We start from the raw sequence: 22369 nt of genomic DNA, 5'->3' as shown, positions 1-22369 counted from the left end.
GAAAGCTTTGGATTACTTTAATTTCCTTAAATAATTCCTCTAGCTGTAGGAGGAAAATAATGAAAAAAGTATAAATCATTCACTAGAAGACAATATAATTTTTTCAAATGATAATTGCAATGTATTATATGGCATAAAATCCTAGCAAAGAGCTGTTATTCTGTTATTGTCCCATATAATACTAGTTAAAAGTAAAGCCTAGGCTACCTTCCACGCTTGAACTTGACCCAAAGATACTTGTGAAAGTATATCTCTCTTGTCTTTACCAATACCATGGCTTTTCATTAATTTATCTTGAATTTATGAAGCACTGGGCTACCTGAGTGGATCAGAAACAAGCATGAGATAACTTCTGGGCCAAATCAGCTAAAGTCACACTTGTGCTTTATCTTGTTCTTGTACTGATACAAGAAGGTGAAGTGATCAGACACACAGTCTGCTGGTGCAAAGTTCCCTGTATAAAAATGTTTAACAAGAAACAGATATAGTAGTTGTGAATAAGCTACTATGTAAAAATAGTCAGCAAAGCTCAAATTTTACTTAGAAACTCATAGTTGTCTGTTCAGCAGAAAGGATAATGTAGAAAACTGTAAAAATAAGTGAGCAGAGAAAAATGTAAGCTACATAAGAAATTCCTATAAGCACAGAAAGAGGAAAAAGCAACGTTTACTAAATAGCTTATTTGATACCAATGGCTCAGCTCATTTTACATTTTGATAAACAGAAGATGGAGAATTAAGGTTATTTTGAGGACAAGCTTATATATACAGTAAGAAGAAAGGCACGTAAATACATTCAGTGTACATTTGTGTATCAGAGGAGTTCTGATACACAATAAACTAGCAGCAGTGTAAACAAGCTAATAACAGGTTTGCAACTGTAGGTAAGATAAGGCTGAAGATTAGCCACAGGGAATTGCTGCACCACAGTAAACAGAAAAATAAGGGATAAAGTAACTTACCTGTGTGTAATGCTACTCAGCTAGCACTACTTTCCAACCATACATGCATCCCCATTGTCCCAGAAGTAGTAATATTAGATGATGGGTTTCTCTTCTTAAGAGTTACAGCTGTGTGTCTGCTCATTCAGTAGGCCTATGTTAATTCAGCAAGAGAGCTACCCTGTGCTGTTAGAAGCTGAAGACTCATAGATAAACAATTCATCTTCTGTATTGTAGAAAGCAGTAATGCCAAGATAAGGAGCTGCACGAAGATGATGAGAGGCAAAGCGTGAGCACTGTACAAGTGAATACTACAGTCAAGTACTCCTTTAAAACTTGTCTACACAAAACTGGCACTTTATCCAATATTAAATAAGGTCTGCATAGATTTGTTAAACTGCATTACACCTTTGAGTGGACACCTTTATTCAGAATTTAGTTAGTCTTCATTCATTTTGATATAATTCATTCTTATCATGTTAACATTAGCAAAACAAATGTGGACAGATAAATAGCAGGAAGCAAAAGAATAATTTAAGCCTTTAAAACAGTAGTCACTGCTGGTAAAAGACCAGCTGGATATGAGGTTTAGTTCAGAAGGTAGAAAATAATTCTTAACCCTCACAGCAACCTTTGCTGGAAGAGTTTTTTTTTCCTGCAGTAATAACAGCAAAATATCTAATTGCTTTTAAGATAAGACTCAGTGCGCTTATGAACCAGATTGCATGGCATGCTTGCAGTAACAAGCAAATAGACTCAGCACCTAGAAGGTGACTTTCAGGAAGGCTCCTGTGATAATATTTATGTACCTGCTCTGCCTCACTCAAGATTTGCATGATGTATATATTATGCACAGAATATACCTTGCCCTCTAAATATATACTCAGAAAAACAAATGTTAAATCATTCAAATAGAGCATGTATTGTCTGAATCACTAGCAGACACTTTCATATTATGGTGCTTATTCTCTGTTGTTTCAAATCTTTATTTGTGAAATGGAAGTGCTAGTATCTTCTTGTCAGACAGGAAGCGATGAAGGAAAAATGAATATTTATAAAACTTTTACTCAAGTGATGAACACAATCTCCTCATGAGGAGATCAATAAATCTATTCTGATTTAGACAGCGCACAGTAGATAAAGGTCATAGCCACACACATATTAGAACAGATAAAGACCAATACTGAACAGCTGTCTCATTCACTGCGCATCCATCATCCTGTGAACTGAGTCAGACTGAGTTCCTGTCAGGAAATGGACCCAAAGATCTTGTTGGAAGAGACTAACTACCTCAAGCGCATCTGCACAAGGGGGAGCATTAACTTGCATTGGCAAAACAGAAGGTTTTCACACATAACATCATGTAGGACTCTAAATACAATATATAGTACATGATCTTGTAAGCAATAATTCAAAACAATTTAAAATTTAAGAGTTTTGGTGAAATCTCCGCTACAGTTAAATTATTTGGGTTTACTGTAGAACTTAGGAGAAAAACGGTGATCAAATTATTGGGTGATAGTCAACACCCTTTAAGGCTACAATTTGTGCTACCACCTCTTCAAAGACATTTCAAGTCGACATATCACAGTATGTCACTATTTGTACTGTAAATACACACCAGATCTCTCAAGTACATCCACAGTCCTGATATTAATGCACCTTGTACTTGTTAAGCCAGTCTGGGAGCATCCACACTGCAGTGGTGGAAACCATCCATGTCTATAAAGCCAAATCCCCACTGGCACTGCTATTTATGTGGATTTAACAGTAGATTGTTTGGGGAATCATATCCAGGTCCTTAGCATTTCGTTAACTGGAGGTACTCCAGGAAATGCTTGATGGCATGCCGTGACAAATTTCTGTCTGCCTTCCAGGTCTTCTTGGGAAAGTTTTCAATCTGCCAGCACATTTAGTTAGCACAGTTCCCATGACATACATTCCTTTCTCTCATGTGTCCCAAACTGTGCCAATATGAGCACAGCTGGATGAGCTGTTCATGCTCATGCTTCTGGACTTGTTGCAGCCATGAACTGATAGAGGGTCTGAAGAACACAGAAAACCAAAGACCTCCCTAACTATGCTGGATTCATCATTCACTCTCACATGTTCATAGATCTCCCTTTTCATGTGACAGTTCAGGAATTAATACGAAAGACACATGGATACTGCACAGGAAAGAAAAAGATATATCCATGTGGAAGACATTCAGTGTTATTGTCTCCACACACAAAGAATTTAGCAGTGAGATTTCTGAATTGAGTATTACCTCTGGTATGTTTTCTTTGTAGATCCTCTACCATATGATATTTGAGAAAAGACAGCTTAATCACACTTCAGAGATGCTGCACAGATGCTTTGCATGCCTGGGACTAATACCATTTATACTACTGGGCAGTAATACAAAAAGATAAAAGTGAAACCACTTACATGTAACAGGCAGGTGAGGGGCACCAGTGAAGCCTCTCACCCACTCAATCAATCAGTCTTGGAGGAGCTCGTATATCCTACAAGTCTCATTAAACTGCACAGAGTGCTGCACTAAGGCAGCTCAGTTCCTTCTGGCAACAAAGCCAGCCCATTCATGGTTTGGTCAGGTATTTTTGCAGCACAGTGCTGTGCAGGCCTGATTGAGGCAATTGTTACTGCTGGGCAAACAAGGGAAATAAAAGAATGCCTTTTGTAGCCGTGAGCTTACCGTATAGAGTGACATGCATGAAAAAAAAATGAATGTGCAAATGTGCATATGAATTATTTACAACCGTGTTGTGATTACAAGAGAGCTATTTTGTTAAAAGCTTTGTAATGCTTTGTTTCTCAAACAACATGAAAGTTGCCAATGAATTAATGTTAACCAATAAAACGACATTGTTAGTTGTCAATAAGTCAATGTTAACCAATAAAACTACATTAAAGTAACTGTTTTCTGGACAGCTTGTGTCTTGCAGCAGCTCACTCTGCCTTTCCCAGAGTTGCATCCTCTTCTCTATAGTAACTAAATGGGCAAAGATGGTGGATACTGCCAAGAAAATGGAAGAACATCTTATCTTTTCTTGCTCAGAAGAATACAACTTCTTAATTTCAAGACAGCAGATATGGACTTCCTTCACGCAGATCTATTTTTATTCCACCTTACATATCAGTGTGTTTGTACCTCTAGCCATATGGGCCTTTCAAAGAACAGAGTGCCGGATCCATTCACTGAAACATAACTCAAGGGTTTTCAGTGTGCAGTCAGGGAGATGGGACAGGCTAAAATGCAGAACACAGGAAAACCACACCACACGCAGAAAGGCGAGCACAACCAGCAGCTACCACTTAGCACAGCCCTCTGATCTCTAGGTTGCAAATAACTTTTTTCTGTTTAAACTTTTTTTTCCTTTTTTTTTCAGCAGAAGATGGTCTTGGAGTAGAAATCTTCTGACCTTTGTATAAAAGGCTATGTGGTTTCTTTGTAAAGGGCAGCCTTCAGGCCACAAGAGCAAAAAGGGCAGGGCTGGGCTTCAAAAGGGCCATTGATGAAAAAACTCACTGACATTCTGATACCAGTGATTTATTTAAGATAATTAGAGCATTTTCCCAATAGCCAGAAGCCTACTTCTTAGAAAACAAGAGGGCCTGTTTGCTAACCTTGATTAGCCCAGTGGCTAGAAAACTTGATGTTTAGACAGGCCAAGCTGCCTTCGGTGCCAGGCTGTGCTGGCAAATAACCGAGAACACCAATTTGCACGGCAGGCTTTGTCAGGCACTGGGCTCTGCCACAGCAGTGCTCTCTCCACAGCCTCCACCTGCTCAGGCCTCAGGTCCAAAACAGCCTGTAAATGACAGCTAACATTCTGGGCTCACCAGTCCTAACAGTGACAGAGATTGTTAAGAGCTCTTTTTTTTTTTTTTTTTTCCATTTACAGAGCTCAGTTCCTGAGCATGGCTGCTCCAGAACAGGAAGAAAGCACGCAGCCCTTTGCTGTAACTTGCAGCTGTCAGATGGCGGAAGGGGGCTTGCACAGCGAGTCCTAGCTCCCACGGCAACGAGCACAGCGGCTGTCCCTCTCTGGCGGCCGTAAGGGCTGGCGAGAAGGCCGGCAAAGGGCGCTGCGGAGAGCCGGCCCCGCGGCGGGACGAGGCGGGGCGGCCAGCACAAGGCGGGGCGGGGCGGCGGAGACGGAGGGAGAGAGGCGCGCCCGGAGCGTCGCGGCTGTCCCGCTGGGATGTGCGCGGTGACGCAGGTAAGGCCGCCGCAACGAGCAGGTGCTGGGGGGGGAGCGCACAGGCGTCGGCCGCCCGACGGGAGGCTGTCGTGCTGCGGCGTGCAGCCGTCCGCGGCTGCGGGAGGGGCGTGCCCTTGTCCGCAGGGAGGCTGTGGTTCAGCCCGCGTGTCGCGAGACGGTCGCAGGGACAAAGGAACGGCGGGAGTCCTTCTCGCGGCGATGAGCGGGCTGCGCGCTGCGGGAGCCGTCAGTTGGCCTGCGCGCTGCTCGCGGAGCTTTAACGGGAAGGAAGCCTTTGAATGGTAAACTCACTGACTGCGCTTTGGTGGAAGTAGACCGGGGGAAAAAATGGTAGTTAGGCCCTTGACTCCAGAAGCAATGGCTTTTTTTGTTGGACGTTGTTACGGTTCATGATGGTGGCTGAGGGTAAGGGTGTAGGCTTCTACAGCAAGGTCTGTATCAGTGGCACTGAAATCCCTGGAGCTTCAGGAAAGTCCAAACGGGTGATACATGCGCACAGTGAGATACAAGACGTGACCACAACCATAACTTCCGGGCTTAGTGATGGAGAAAAGTTCACAAGGATGTGAAAGAGAAATCAAAGTTCCTGAAAGGAACTTGTTCTGCCAGAACTTCTGCAACTGATGAAGAAAAAAACATACTTTCACATTTTAAAAATATTAAAATTACCATTCTTTTCACACTAAAATATTACAGGGTATTCATGTCTCCACATGACTATAGAATTGAGAAATCTCTGATTTAAAAATGTGTACCTTCACATCATCACTATAAAGCGGCAGAAGCATCATTATCCCTGTTTTGATAAGTGATGAATCGCAGCAGAGGGACACTAAGTGATTTCCCCAAAATCAGAGTGGAATTTAATTCTCTTAATACCTTTGTGTGCCCCAAAATCTGGTGCCAAGCCATCAAGCTGAATCTTTACAGTCAGTCTGTGGACAGATATTATTTACAGTAGCAAAAGCTAGCACAGACAGTCTTTTGTTAATTGCTGCTACTGTGGGTGGTCTGGATTTCCAAGTCAATGTCCACAGCTGATAGGTTTCTCTAATGAAAACTAGACCAAAATCAAAGGTGAGTGCTCTGTGTAAGTACTCAAAGACACTCTAATCTGACATTCCCATCCCACCTCCCCGCGTAAGCTGGATCCTGGAAGCTGGATCTGGAAATGCATCTAATAATTTTGTTGTCTTTGGCTTAGCAAATGGTCTTACGGATCAGTGAGTTGAACCAGCTTCAGTGCAGGTTCAGTAAGTAACAGTTGCATTATGAAGGGGACAAAGCCAGGAGCAGGAGATGGCAGAAGCAAGACCCACTCCTTCCAGTGGTAGCATTTAGCTCCGTTCAGCTTCTGACAGCATTGCCTCTTCAATGTCTTATGCTTTATTCTGTTTAAAAGTTTCAAAGTTACTAGGGCCATTATTGGAGTGTTCTTAACCCAGTGTATTCTTTCCTATACTCTATATCTTTTGACTTAATTTTTAATATTAAAATCTTTTAAGATGCCCAGTTGTAGTTGTGCCCTGATTTGCTATATGATGTCTCTCACTTTCAGGCTTGAAATATCCCCTCAAGAGGCATTTTTTGTAGGGATGCAAAAGCACTGGAGTGATTAAAGCAACATCTGAGCCTAATATTAAACACAAATACACAGGATTAACACAGCACTACTGACAAGGAAGGTACTGCTAGCTGTAGCATTGACATGCTTTTGAAATATGCAAGTGTATCACATCTGTTGCAGCAGTTTTTTCAGCTTCTTAAAAATGAGAAAGCTGTATATAACTTGTTCCTAGTTAAGATAAACTTCTGATACATATGACTGCAGCATGCTTTCAGTCTGGCTGGCTGAAAACTGATGAAGCTGCACTGGTGCAGGCCTTGACACGAACCATGCAAGTCTGCACAGTGCTGGAAAGCCTTTGTGGCAATCTCTACTTCTCTGGCTTTATGCTGTTAATATGTAGATTAAATAGCTCAGGTTATGCCCACGCCTGTAGCATCCACGTTTCTGTCTCCTAGTATTGTCTGAAGTCTGTTTAGAAATAGAAAGTCTTTAAGATAAAAAAAAATCAAATCTATTTTTCACTGAAAATGAGCTGTGGATATGAGAGGTGCTCTTTTTGTAAGAGTGTGCAACGCCCTTCCCCAGATCCTTTGAGGAACCCTAGAGGATTAAACCTGAGAGCTCCTGAGAGATTGGAACTCTTAAAGAGCTGCCAACACAGAATGTCTTAGAAAACTAGGAAAATAGGACAAGTCGCCAGTTGGAGACCTAGCTTAGAATTTTGGGAACTTGAGTACCATCTGGTGCTGTAACAGTTACTTATAGTATAAATTTGGATGAATAATTTTGGTCTTCTCTCCATGCAACAGAGTTCGAGCTCTTTAAAGGAACCAGTGTGGTTTCTAAGAAATAGCCGTACCACTAATATGGATTTGTTTCCTTCAGAACCATTTACTATAGCTTAGGGAGCCTACACTGAGTACAAATTCGTGTCCTTTTGCATCATGAGAGCCAGCATAGCTTTTCTAATATGGCCCTCACACTACTCTCATGTAAAATTAATGCTGTGAATTTCACACACATGAAAGCATCTGCAGTGGTTAGATGTTGCATGACTATAAGTTTAAGATACCTTTTTAAGACAAGATAGTCATAAAAGAGTAAGATTAACCTGAAAAGTTTTGTGTTGCAGTTTTGAGATACCGATGTGACACGAGAACAGAACGTAAAGCAGAATTTCGCTCATGAATGGAAAAGAGGACGTAAAAGGCTTGCACAAACCATAGCTCTCCAGCAGTCATTCAGTTTTATTGTGAGACTGGTTGCCTGTAGCTGAAATAAATGATTTCATTTCTGAGTTTTAAACCTGAAATTGGGTAGTGTATGATTCAGAACACTAAGGCCTCCTGCACGTTATGCCTAAAGGCTGCGCAGGAACAGGGTGGAAACAAGCACAGTACACATGTGTGTGCCAAAGGTCTGAGGAACATTCTCGTGAAATGTATCATTTACTAGGGGTATTTAACAAAGAATTTGCTGAAAGAAGAATGAGAGGTAACTATTTGGAGATGATGGCAAAAGAAGGTTGTTGTCAGAAGGGAGGAAGTGGCTAAGAGAAGCTGTGGTAAATGATAGGGTACTTCATATGACATGGAAACAAACAACCACAGTGTAATAGTAAGGTGCAATACCAGAATGCTGTGTATACTGGCTGAAGTATTTAAGCAAGTTTGGCTGATAATCTCCAGAAAAGAGACTGGTGTAAGAGAGATCAGTGATCACCAAGCAATTTGCTAAAGGTTACACTGTAATGTAACTGGAACTGAGGAACTGATACCTGACAGAACTGGAAGCTGAAAGAGTTTACAAGAAGGGAAGTAGGCAAGTGATTTCAAAAGAAAGCAAGTTTTTGGCACAAGAAGTGGAAGAGAATTCTTATACTGGGCTTTAAGTTTCAAGATCCTTCATTCAAGGTATGGACCATTTGCAAGTAGGGACTTTTACAGCACTATCTATAGTGGAGAGTCATTAAAGGCTTTTTATTGTGATATAAGATGATCAATATAAATAATATATAGTGTTGATCAGTCTTTTGGTAAAAATGACACTACTGTGTCCTGTTCTTGCAAAAATTTGACAACTAATTCTTTTGTGTTAACCATTTATAGCCCTTCCAGTTTTCAAGTAGGATATCTCAAAAGCACATTATAAAAAGTGGAAGGAGTCAAGAGTATGTAAGGGAACTGAGCTGGACAGAAAGCAAAGAACATCTCCAGTGTCAGACAGTTCCCTTCCACATTTTCATCATTATCATGTGATGTTAATGCTACAGAAAGTTGCCTTATTGCATGTAAGATACATGTATGCTGACTTTACACCAGCGTTGCTATTTAGCAAGATCAAGCAGCGTTCTCATTGTCAAGCTTTTGACTCGAGAGCAAAACCTAGCTTCTATGAAACTGGCCTCAAACTTGGAATTTGATCATTTAGGCTTCCTGATTTTGAACACACAAAGATTATTCTATATTTTAAGAAAAAAACTTTTAAAAATAATTGAAATACTGCTTCAGATTTAAGTTGTTCTCACATATTTCTAAAACTAACTATTTTTTTGGGTCTTATGCTAGTGTTAAAAGAAACACCCACAGTTTTGCATTAATGCTTTGAATTCAGATTAGGCTGGAGAATGCAAGAATAAAAAGAAATGACAGGATGGGTAGGTCAAATCATATTTTAAGAAAAGGGATTTCCTACTAAAATTGTTTAAAAGATCTTTAGCAACTTCACCCTTTTCAATATCTCACATGAAGTTGATGAATATTTTCTGAACTTAGAGCTGGCCAAAGAAAAGGTGCTCATTACTTTATGATCACAATTCAAGGAGAAAGAAGAAAAACATGCAACATAAGTAAAAATACAAAAGAGATTACAGAAGTTTTAAATCTCATAAATCCTGTCTTAAAATGGAAACGCAAGTGATTAAAAAAAACATTTGCAAATACAAACTCAGTTAAATCCCAGGTGAGTCAGATGGCATTATGACAGAGCGTAAGATCCCAATGCTTTTTTCCCCAAGGTTCTGCTTAATTGCCCAATTCACCTTTTTGACTGTAGGAGATCACTCATTGCCTCTCTTATAGTTTCCAACGTGATACAGTGGTGTTTTTGTTTTGTTGCTGTCCATACAACCTCCTTCAAAGTTTTCTTAAAAAATAAAATACTGAAGGTGTTGGTGGATCTATGCAGCACATGCAGTTGAATCTCAGGTTTCTTGCTTCCTTTTAAGCTCTGCCTCTGAGTAGGAGGATGAGGAAAGGTGGGGCAGAGGTTTTAGAGCTGTGTCAGGGATGTCTGTGCAGTGAGAGGTGACTGATCTTCAGTAGGACTGCATGTACAGTTAAAACCTTTGGCTCCAGATCCAGTGGTGAGGAATTCTGTCCTAACACATTGTTACTTTAAAATACCCAGTTCATTTTTTTTCCTCTTACTTCTTTTATTTGTTAAGCAAAGCTCACCAAGTATCACATGCTACAGAAAGTAATTTCTTTTTTTTAAACCAAAAGCTTTCTTTAAAAACAGGAAGCAAACTCTTTCTGTAGTTAAGAGGTTTTGAAATTTGTCAGGTTTTCTATTTTGCTTCTCTTAACTCTCAACTTTCTCTTTCCCTCTTTCTTTGTGTGTTACTGATAACGTGATTCTTGAGCTTTTAAAGGTGCTTTTGCCTATGTAGTTTTCATGGAGTGAACAGGAATTGCCATTTAAAGACTTTGCATTCCCATATTCCCTGGGAGTTTACTTTGTCAAAGAGTTTATTTGTTGCTTCTTCTAGTCACAGTTACCGGTGTGAAATGGTTATTTTTGGTCATATATGAAAGCACGCTTGTAGAGAAAAATCATGCTTATCTTGCTTTCAAACACCTGGGTCATACAGCATCTTGAAAAATTTTATGTTGTTTACTTACATAGGTTTTCACTGAGGATATTTTACATTATAACAGCATGTAGAGCTATATTAGGTTACTGCCTTGGGGTGAGAATTATCTTGTCAAGCAAAAGCATGGTAATTTGACATACCTTCTGACAATGGATGCTGGGAAGAGACAGATAAACTTAACAGGACAAGGAAGAAATCTTGTTGACATGCTCCCTGGTAAACCAGCACTGGAGATATTTAAAATTCATTTGTTTGAACAAATCTTGTGTTAGGTACAAGAAGCAATACTACAGTCCCAGAACAGCTCTTAATTACTGGATTCAGTTTTTTTTTTTTTTTTTTTGCTATGGACTTTAGTAAACCTACAGACTCTTAACTCTGTATAAGGCATTACTATGCTATAGTATGCTAGCAACTACATTTGTAGAAATGATTGAGCAGTTTGTTGCTTAAGAAGGGATTTCTGGAAGATAGAAGAATGCATCAAATCATGATTAGTATAAAAGCTTTCTTTCTGTAAAGAAGGCATTTTATCCAGATCTAGTTTTGTATGTAAAATTAGAAAGTATCACTTACTTTGCAATAGTCATTATATACTCCTTCATAACATTCTCATTTGGATTTTACAACTACCAATGTCACGTGTGCTTTGCACACTAATTAAGAAATTAGTATAAATTTAAACTGTGTTGTTATTTTCCTCTGTTACTTTAAGTATAGCAAAACAAAAGTGATCTACTGGAAAAGATAGATCAGTGACAGAATATTGGAATCAGATTTTTTTGTTTTACAAACAATTACAAAGCTATTGTGCACTTTAAAAGGAGTAATCAAACTCTGGGATGCTGAAAGGCAGGATAAAATCGGAATTAATACAGCCTTTGAAGAAGAGGAAACTGACATCATTAAATGTTCTTTTCCTGATCTAAATGTACAAATGGTCTTTTTCCTGGGCTTATTCAGAACTGTGGCTGTGACTTTTTAGTTAAAGAAGCCTTTACATAATTATTACTTAACTTGCTGTATTTTAACTTCTCTCTAGATAGATGACACTCCTTGCATTATAAAGCACATGAGGTGCAATGGCTGATCCCATCCACTGGACGCGGTATCATTGGCAGCAACTGATGTCTACAGAAGGTAGAGAAGAACGCAACAGCAGCAGCTCAAGTAAAAAGTGCTATCAATCACCAAAAACTGTTGGCAAACATAGGATAGTGATACCCTGCTTGGGACATTTTAAGGAAGAGTATGAAAAGGTATCAAAACTGTACATGAACAACAGAATAAGGACTACAAAATATACTTTACTGAATTTTATACCACGCAATTTATTTGAACAATTTCACAGGTAATTAACTGTTTTTATTTTGTTTGTGAAAATTCTTCCGAAGTGAAATCTTTGTATTTAATTGTGTATTAATATGTTTTTCCAGCCTATCAGTTCTGAAAAGATCTGTGTTATTTGTCCAAAGATTCTTGAATATCATCAGTCTTGGATGAATTCAAAGCTTTTTTTTTTTTTATTTCCACTCATTCTACTCTTTGGATTATTAAATCATTAAAATATTATTTACTATTGGAGCACTTCTGTAACCCGAAGTAGGATTTTCAGCTTATTTCCTGCAAATTTATTTCTTCCCTTCCCTCACATGTCTTTATCTCAGCCTTTTCCCCAACCTCCCCCCCTCCCCTCCCCATTCTCCTCCTTGGAGAACTTTGAGTTTATAAAGTTACACAGGGAGGCTGCAGAAGATTGAGCCCTTATCTGCAAGTTCATCACAGCCTCACTAGAAGAGGCATGCCTGGAGGGTAGGGTTGGAATTACAGAAAAAAATCTTGCTTTCTGCACCTTCTTATCATGAATATTAATTCACTGTTCAGTCAACTAATGTATTGACTGGAGAGGAAAAATGGAGTCACAGATACTTAGTTCTTTAATTTTTCTTTGCTCCAACTACAATTTCTTCTTAAGCCTCTATACAGCATGGAGTGGGGGAAATTAGAATGACTGCTAGCACAGCTAACTCTGTGTTTGCTCTTTGTTTCAGAGTTGCCAATTTGTATTTCCTATTCCTAGTTGTTTTAAACTGGGTTCCTCTGGTGGAAGCTTTCCAAAAAGAAATTACAATGCTACCTCTAATAGCGGTTCTGACAATAATTGCCCTGAAGGATGGTCTGGAAGACTACTCAAAATATAAGATGGATAAGCAGATAAACAACTTGCTAACCAAAGTGTATAGCTGGTAAGAGACAACAGTCTTTCTGGGTAATTGTTATTAATTGATTCTTGTGTTTTACTTTCTGAATACACAGAGAGTCATAGAATAACTTAGGTTGGAAGAGGTCTCTGGAAGTCATCTGTCTTGTCTTATACCCTGCCCAAAGCAGGCCTAACTAGATCAAATTGCTCAGGAGGTTGTCCAGTTATGACTTGATCACTTTTTTTAGCGAAATGAATATCAAATTAGAATAGTTTTTCAGCAAATTTTATGCTCTCTGGAGGCCAGAGTGTTCATGCATGAGACTGCACTGCATTAACCAAGGAAGCTTTGGTATAATTCTTAATAACTTAGAATTTTTTTGACATGGTCAAAATTCAGTGATTACTAATTCACTATTACAGTGGTGAAGGTTGTAAATGTTATCAGTTTTGTAACACTGTACTCCTAATGAAATTTTTGTGAAGGAAATGAGATCATTTTCCAGTGCAGTACTACAGGCGAGGTCTTAAAAGGATAGAGAGGGAGGATCGCTTCCCTTGACCTCCTAGCTATACTTCTTTTGATGCCACCCAGGACACGATTGGCTTTCTGGGCTGCGAGTTTTTCATCCACCTGTACCCATCAAGTCCTTCTTCAAGGGCTGCTCACAGTCCATGCATCAATCAGTCTGTGCAGATGTTTGGGATTGCCTTGACCCAGGTGCAGGACTTTGTACTTAACCTTGTGGAACTCCATGAGGTTCACACAGGCCCACCTCTCATGCCTTACCGCATCTCTCTGGATGGCATCCCTTCCTTCCCTCTGAAGTATCAACCACACCACTCAGCTTGGTGCCACCTGCAAACTTGCTGATGAGTCCTCTCAATCTCAATATCTCTGTCAACAATGAAGACATTAAACAGCACTGGTCTGAGTACAGACCCCCAAGAGACTCCACTCACCACTGTTCTCTGCCAGGACATTGAGCAAACAGCTTCATGTTCTGAAAACACAAACACCTAATATAACAGCTTTCCCAGAAACATTTTATTTCAACTATGAAAATTTGAGCTCAAAATGAGAAACCAATAGGTTTGGAAAGATAAATGATTTCTTTCTTTTTTTATGTCTGCAGAGAATGTTTAAGGGAGAAGCCAGATCATTTCTGGTATGAATTGCGATGTACTCTGAAAGACTTCTCTGCCAGAAAACAGAAGCATCCACTGCACATTATTGACCACTTTTAATGTTACTTGCATTCTCACCAATGTCAGTAAGGGGGAATTTCTGATCAACTTCTTTATTATGAAAGATTCTATATTGTATAGTCAAGTTTTAAAAACAAGTTTGGAGGCATGATTCAGGAGAATAAAAGCTTAGTGGTACAAAAACAGATGTTCACTGTGTGAGAAATTACTTAACTTCCATTCATCTCATGTAAGGATTCAGTGTTTCTCAGCTTTTTTCAACAATAATCTTATTGCTTTTATAAGATGAGTTTGTAACAGAAGCTAGTTTCACTGTTCTTTCTTGTCCATGAGAAAACAGGTCTGTCTCAGTGCCTTGATATAGCTACCCAAGCAGCTGGACGCTAGTTGGATAAACTGGACTTCTTTCCTTATTTGTTCTGGCTTAAAACAAATACCTGACACCCTTAGTTTCAGAGCTTTGGCTTGCTGCTTTTTAGGGTTTTATGCCCAAACCTGGAATTCACCCATTGAATGCATCAGAATTACTGTACTTAGCCTTTAGTATGCAGAGATTGAGGCTACTTTTTCCAGGAAAGTATGTGCATCAAGTAAGAATAACAGGAGAAGCATCACACACTTTCAATTCCACACTTATTTAATAGATGTGGATTTTAAAGAGAAAACGTTGCTATCTGCTGAGGGCTGATCTCAACTCTGGCAGTGCAGACAAGTAGGTTTTCGCATTTCTGAATGAAACACATAGTAGTTACAAAATATCTAGAGATGCATTGGCACCAGTGTTTTTCTTCTTTACTAAGCTCTAGTAAGTAATTACTTCAAGGATAAATAGAAGTGCTGCTTTGTTACTAAATCTTTATCTCCAAATAGTTTTTTAGTTTACCAAGTTCTAAGGTTTAATCACTTTGAAAAATTCCTGTAGCAATCAGACACAAAAATCTACAACTTTTAAGCTGAGATTTTATCTTACTACACAGTAATGTCATTGCTTTCTTTGTTTATGAACTTACTTTCCTTTTTTTTTTATTTTGCCATCCTTCCTGTAACTCTTCTAGGTGCAAGCTAACTGTGAAAGTAGTTTTTTCTTGCTACTGTCAGGAGTTCTCAAATCCTTTCCATCACACTGGGGGGAGCAGTAAAAGGGTGCTGTTGCAGAGTCACCAGAGCATTCTGTTCCAGTCAGTGTTGCCTTTTTGGAATCACTTTGCCTTTTAGTGGGATAAATTAGCTACCCAGAAAGAAAATCGTGTAGATGTGGTTTTCAATATCTGAGAGTTATTTCTAAAGGAAAAAAAAAATCTTGTTTTCACCTCACATGAGGTCCTGAATTCACTTACTGTGATGGCACCCCTGCAAGCGTAACAAAACAGTGGGAGAGAGAACATAAGACAAAGCTCAGTTTGGCCAAAGCTTAAGTCATAGCTTCAGTAACTGTGAATCACGTCCTGTTAGATTATCTCTGCAAGCCTTTGTTCCTTTTTCCTCTTTACCTTTAGTTTTATGAGGTTTTTTTTTTTGTCAATTTACTTTAGAAATCATTTTTCCTGCACTTTTTTCTTTTGTCTTCAAAGACATGTGCTGGTATGAAAAATTGGTTCCTGGAGCATGTTTTTGAGTCTATCCATCTTCCAGTAGACATGTCTGTAGCTTTGATTAAGTTTTACATACTTTGTTACACCTGTTTTCCATACATACATAAAAACTAGTGACAACATCTCAAGGAGAAGTAGATATTTGGCTGAAGTTGGTTTAAATTTATATCAGCTTTTGCTTTGCATTTACTTGGAAAACCATATAATCAACTCTGCCTTATCTTCACTAGGAATACTATTATCAATATATTGGTTAGTTATCTGGACTCTGTGCCATCTCATTGTATAAAAGGATTTTTGAAAGGATACTGTCAGGCAACACAGATCTAAAAGGTGTGGGTGCACAGCTTGACACGGGGAATGTTTTTCTGATGTTTTCTTTGTCATCAAAAGTATTTTGCGTAGTTAGCACTTTGATTAGAACCGGTAGATCAATCTACACAAAATTGCCATGTTGTAAAATTTGTTAGCTTAAGTCTGTACTGTGGAAGCTAGGTACACTTCCCAGCTCCCTAGTGCAACTGTATTTTTCAGCTAGGTAAGTCAGAGTGAGATCTGGAAAAGGAAGCACAATATGAAGATGCTCCCAAGACTGTGGAGAGCACATTCTCCTTGCTTTAAACATAGCTCCAGGGTTAGCCTGTGAAAGATAGTAAAGCCAGACAGCTACGAAGGTGTAACACAGTGGAAAGCATAACAGTGACAGCATAGAAGCAAAGTCCTAGACTGCAGCAAGTGAGGATATGTTCAAATGCAGCAACTATGGACACAAAAACAAAGAAAAGAATCCACTTACCTACAAAAGGCCTCAGGTATGCAAAGAACTCCAGACTCCCTTGTCTCCACTGCCAGCCCTTAAATGAAGTCTGGGAAGGGGTGGTCCTGGCTCCACTATTTCCGGTCACTCAGGTACACTGTGTGCACCTGAGCTCCTCTGGGTTGTCCTTGCCTTCCCACCAGGTGCTCAATCACTGTTTCAAGCCTTGATGTAGCATTTCTGCTACACAGGGGTAGTAATGGTACAAAAAATATACTGCATCCAGACATGTACTGTGCTTGTATTAGCAACTCTATTGCAGTGGCCTACCACTGTATGCCTCCAGCCAGCTCCTTGTTGTTTGTTACCTTCCAGCCTGATTGTGCTTGCAATAAACTGGTATTCTTTGTCTCTGTTGACTACAGAACAGCAGACAGAAATGGAAAGTTGAAGTAGGCACAAACTTGTATGTCATGCCTGTATTTTTCATAATAATAAAGAATTTCAACTTCCTCTCTTGAGTATTGTAGGTTCTTTGTAACGTATGTTCAAAAACAATGGGGAAATATTTTAAAAGCCATAAATAAGTGCTTATGTTTGGAGCATTAGTTAAGCAGTTGCTGAATATTCTTTGCTCACTGGTAGATGTTGGAATAATGAAAGTATATGAATCAAGGGGCTGAATTTTGAATTGGGCTAACATAATTCTGGGAGGGTGACAGGAATGTAATTCCCAGAAAAACAGGTACGGGACCTCAGAGCTGATCATAGAATCATAGAAGCTCAGGTTGGAAAAGACCTTCAAGATCATCAGGTCCAACCTCAACCTAACCATACTGCCCTAACTCTAACAACCCACCACTAAATCATGTCCCTGAGCACCACAGATTCTTTGTTACAGTCACCTTGAACTGTTAGACTGTCTCATCAGAGTTCTTAATGACTTGGAAGTAGAAGTTCAGTATTAGAGTCATTTCCTAGGTACAGTCTGTTTCTTTGAGCTTTCAGTTTGGGGTGGGTTTTTTGTTTCTTTTTTTGTTTGTTTTAATGTTTTTATATCCATTTCAGGAAAGAGAAGAAATACATAGATGAACGCTGGAAAAATGTCAATGTTGGGGACTTCATCCGGCTTTCACGTAATGAAATTATTCCTGCTGACATGGTGCTGTTATATTCTAGTGACCCAGATGGGATCTGTTACGTTGAAACTGCAAGCCTTGATGGAGAGACCAATCTAAAGCAGAGGCAGGTGGTGAGAGGATATTCAGAGCAGGTGATAATTGTGCATTTCTAGTGGTTTAAGAAAGTTGACGTGACAGTCAACAGTAAAAACCTCAGTCCTCTAGATTGCCTATTGTTCAGCAATCCGCATCTGAAAACAGAATAAGTAGGTGACATATTTTTAATTTTTTGGTTATTTTGGAGCAAATCCTTGTCTGCTCACTTGACCCAGAGAAAGAAAGCCCTATTTCAAGTAAAGCCTGTCAGTAAAACTAACTTTTCAAGTAAATGTCCGGTCATGTATGGATGGAACATAGCATTTAATGGGTGTGAAATCAGAATTTTTTTGAAGGGAGTTCAGTGCCAATAAAAACAGAGAGAGGAATAGATGTCTTCTTATTCACTGTATTTACAAATGTACTTTTAGATCCAAATCTAGAACTTCAAGGATTTGTAAAGTCTTTGGAACTCTTATGATTTTTTTTTATCTGTACCGGTCAAGACTGAACATCACCAGGTCTTACAGTTTTCACAGACCACGTGGTGGTTGGAAATTAGTGCAGTCTTCAGCACACTTGGTAACTGAGTTCTGATACTGAAGCACCGTGCTGACAACATCAACAGGGAGATTCAGTACTGTCCATAAGAACAGGCTCTTAAAAAGACTAGAGATAAAATTACTTGAACTGCCTCTGAATTGTCAGCAGTGGTGAGGAAGTGAGAAGGAGTACCTTGCTGTCCATTTAGATTTGTTTGTTACTTAACAAGTAGAGTAATATCAGAGGCATGATCTGTTAACCATAAAGAAAGCTGGTTTTCTTTCCCCCATTCTTTTTTCTCAATTTTAGAATGAGATAGTCATGCTGTCCCAAAAAGTGACAATTCCTTCACCATCAAGGACTGCTCATTTTTGTCCTCAAACAGAGGAAAAAAAAAATGACTATTGTGGTGTCCTGTCAGGACTGCACAGTTTCTGATCATAGAACCATGGTTAACTTCACAGACATCTAGTGTCCTGAAAGCTCAATTCCAAACAGAGGCTTTGTCCTCTCAAACTCAGGCTGAATAAGACTGTGGCAGTGCTGTGTATGTAAACAGAGTATGACTGTCTCACCTCTCAATTTCTCAAGCTCAAAAAAACAGGAAGAACATAAATCGAAGAACATTTGAAGACAAAGACTAAAAGGATGTAACTTAATTGTAAGAATATTGTGTTCTGTGTCTTTATGACTGAACAAACACAAACACAAAGGTCATCAACAGGGCACTTGTTATTGCACTTGAGGTTCCTTTGGGAAGACAAGGCAACACTAAAGCCTAAAAGAGGAGCTGAAACTCTTGTAGTTAATTTTTTGTCAACTTAGAATAGCAGAATTTTATTTTTTTTCTGTAAGTACCTCAGTGACCACAGGAAAGAAATTAAGAAGGCATTGCAAAAGGCTCATACATAACAGCTGGTAACAAGGCACGGAACAGTGTTTCCAACCATCTTGGCTTTTCTAGAGAAGCAGACAAAAAAAAGGAGGACCTTTTCCCTCAGTATAATGAATTCTTATTGAACAAACTGACATTACTCTGCTGCTTTTAATACACTTCATTAAGAAGGAATTAATTTCCTTTTCCCTTTACACCTCTTATGATTAGCTCAACTATACATTCATTGGTATGAGGAAGCCGATAAACCATTAGCACTAAATCAGCGTGAGCAGTGGTTCCACTTACATTGTAGGAGTAGTCACAGGACTGCACTGTTCTGTTCCCCCTCAGCCTTTCATGGCCAATGACTGAATCCTGTCATAAGTGCAGTATCGTCATGTTTAGTGGAGGGCAAAGTGCTGTCCTTTTCTTCCAGGCAGCCCAGGAATCCAATTTGATAAAAGGATTTGCCAGCTCTCCACTTCCACCTTAGCTATACATCATGTTCCTATATCGTATTGTCAAATATATTTTGCCAGGAGTGTTTCACAGACAAAGCAGCAAGTGTTCCTCAGATGTCAGTATCTCAGCTGATACTTGCTAGGGTTTGATATTTACTAGGAAATCCTGTATAAATCTGACTTACCTGGGTTGCATGTAGATCATCAACATCATCAGCAACTTTAAATATTGAAGTTAAATAGTTTGACAGTGATATCTGAATATCTGAACCTACAAATTTATGAAGTTTCCAAGTTCTATCATATTTGGTCTCAGTTGTTGTTCTGTTTGTTGTTGTTGTTGTTGTTGTTTTCTCTCTCCTCTTTTTTTATTGTTTTTTTTTTTTCCTACTAACTTCAGGTCTCTGAAATTGATCCAGAAAAATTTTCTGGTAGAATAGAATGTGAAAGTCCTAACGATGACCTCAATCACTTCCGAGGCTTTGTGTAAGTAAGCTTGGTGGGTCTTTAAACTGATGTAATTTGCGTTGGTGCTCTTACTAATTTTCAGAGGGCTTATGATGTTTGCTTTAAAAAATTATGACAATGTGTACATAAGGCAGTTTGTAGCACTACATTTCTGAGTGCATCCAGGCAGGAAGAACTCCAGATAGAATTTCTAAACGGCAAATTGTGAACTGGGAAAGCCCGCTAGCACTTTATATTTTATATTGAATATTTTCAACATCTTAGTTCAGGCTGTTTTGCAACTGTGTCTGCAACATTTGAAATGGCTGCCTTCGATCTGCTGTTAATGACATGCAATATCTGTACAGTATTCAATTTGGACCATGGCTGCTTTAGTCAGAATTTGAAATGGGAAGAACTGGCTTCCTCTCCTACTCTCATGTGATTTGCGTAACTCTCAGCAGCTTGATCAAACTGTATTGCCTTATATCTCTTTTCTTGTTAGGGGTCTGTAATTCTGTGTGGACAGTAGGGAAACAAAATATTATTTCACAGAGTGGTTAATTTTCATTTTTTGAGAGGTGTAATGTCACCTTCTTCCCTGTGGGCAATGACATGTTAGAAATATGAAGAGAAAATTAAATACTTTTATGTATCTTTCTCAGAGAAAAAAACCTTGACAAACGGGGCATATCTGCATTGAAAATATGCCACGGGTAACAATGCTTACAATACTTTTAAAACGGGATTTATAATCTTGTTGAATTTTTTCTAATGCTGGCAATCCAAATAGAAATCATCTGCTTTCAGACTTTGTGTTTGTCTTGCGGTCATTGCAGCAGGGTTGCCTGTTCCTAGGGTGCCAACTGGCAGATACCATGCTTGTAAACACATGAACATTTTAATACAGTGCCTAGGTGCCTAGAATTTCAGAGGTGATCTTGCATGTATGGTACCGTCTTCCTTTGAAAGGCCCAATCAGAGGCATCAGAAAGGTAGTCAGTGACAGGTAGCTTCTCTCAGTAATCTGCTTCCTAATGCTTTTTCAAAACCTGACTGGTAATTGCTGAAGTCCTACAGCCAAAGTAATGTGCTGCTTTGTGCGTTTTTTTTTTTTTGTTGTTGTTGTTGTTTTTTCAGTGAGAATTCAAGCAAGGATCGAGTGGGCCTCAGCAAGGATAACTTACTGCTGCGAGGATGCACAGTAAGAAATACAGAAGCTGTTGTAGGCATTGTGGTATACGCAGGTTAGTGAACCACCCTGGCCTTCTCAGTTTGCCTTTCAAAGAAGATGGAATTATGTGCCTTAAGTATTGCACGAAGGCAAAGTAGAAGGTTAAAAGATTGAAACCAGCAGAAGGCAGCTGTAGCTTGAAGCATTAAGAATGCAAATCTGAACTGTTTGTTTCTGTTTTAAAAATGTAAAAGGCTGATATATCTGAGTATTCATGGGAAGCCTGCTCTGTTCTGTGAACAGGTCCTTGTCCTCAACTATAACTACAATGACAAATCAAGGTTTTGAAATGAACATGGAGATACCTGCCTTTTTCTGGTCCAAAATTGAAATTAATGCTGATCTTCAGTCAAAGGGCAGAAGTTTTAAGACTAGACATTAGGATGTATTCAGGCGGATAATTGTAATGCAGGTGCAGAATTTTGTAGAAAATATTTGAGATTCTATCAAAAACTTCAGAAAGGAATCTAATAGAAAGGAATATTATTTACAGTATAAATGATAATATGTAGCTGACAAATTATGGTTTCGCTTTTTCAGTTTTAAGACTATTACTGTAGGAGCAGTTAGTTTGCTCATATTTGTATTCTTTTTTCACATATTAGTTAACAGGAATGTCCAATTTCCCTAAGCTTTAGAAATGTAAAGGACTTTTGGTTTTCATACCCACTAATAGAGAATTTCAACCTTTGCTGTGGTTACAGGTCATGAAACCAAAGCCATGCTGAATAACAGTGGACCTCATTACAAGCGCAGTAAATTGGAAAGAAGAGTGAATTCTGATATTCTTTGGTGTGTTCTGCTTCTAATTTTAATGTGTTTGACAGGTGCAATTGGTAAGTGTGAATGTGCAGATTCCTGCTGCTTACCCTCTCAACCTTACTGTTTTAATTTGGGGCCGATTCATTTCAATAGCCTATTTCAGAAACTGCCTTTCTCTGTATCTAATTCTGTATCAGTGGGGGATGCTGCCAAGTTTTAGTTTATGTTGTCATGTTTAATCAGTAGTATGGTCAATGGGTATGTTCCTAGTGCGAGTTCTTAAGTCTAAAACCTGCTTCTCCAATTCATTTTCTCTTTTCCCTTACTAACTGCTTTGTAACACTTTGTGTTAGGTTTGTTGAGGTAAAATGAAATACACGTACAGTATTGCAGGGAGTTTGAGTAGTTACAAGGACTTTATATTTTAGGATTTCATTAAATAGTGAGCTTGAGT

General features: G+C 38.9%; 1 protein-coding gene across 4 annotated transcripts in view; it reads left to right on the top strand.

Moving 5' to 3' along the window:
- The window catches only part of ATP10D (ATPase phospholipid transporting 10D (putative)), a 38251-nt gene continuing 20705 nt past the window's right edge, over positions 4824–22369 (top strand). Inside the window, exons 1-7 of one of the 4 annotated variants that reach the window (XM_021395607.1) lie at positions 4824–5166; positions 11656–11964; positions 12665–12859; positions 17443–17647; positions 19873–19958; positions 21060–21166; positions 21858–21989. In XM_021395607.1, the coding sequence (XP_021251282.1) occupies positions 11696–11964; positions 12665–12859; positions 17443–17647; positions 19873–19958; positions 21060–21166; positions 21858–21989 (994 nt within the window). In that variant the 5' untranslated portion in view covers positions 4824–5166; positions 11656–11695. Of the gene's footprint in view, positions 5167–5192; positions 5451–11655; positions 11965–12664; positions 12860–17442; positions 17648–19872; positions 19959–21059; positions 21167–21857; positions 21990–22369 lie in introns of those variants that run through there. The other 3 variants (XM_021395606.1, XM_021395604.1, XM_021395605.1) reach the window with 3 other exon arrangements.

The sequence above is a fragment of the Numida meleagris genome, chromosome 4 (assembly GCF_002078875.1).
Source record: "Numida meleagris isolate 19003 breed g44 Domestic line chromosome 4, NumMel1.0, whole genome shotgun sequence".
NCBI lineage: Eukaryota > Metazoa > Chordata > Aves > Galliformes > Numididae > Numida > Numida meleagris.
Note: the sequence above shows the minus strand (reverse complement) of the source record. Positions and strands in the feature narration are given on the sequence as shown.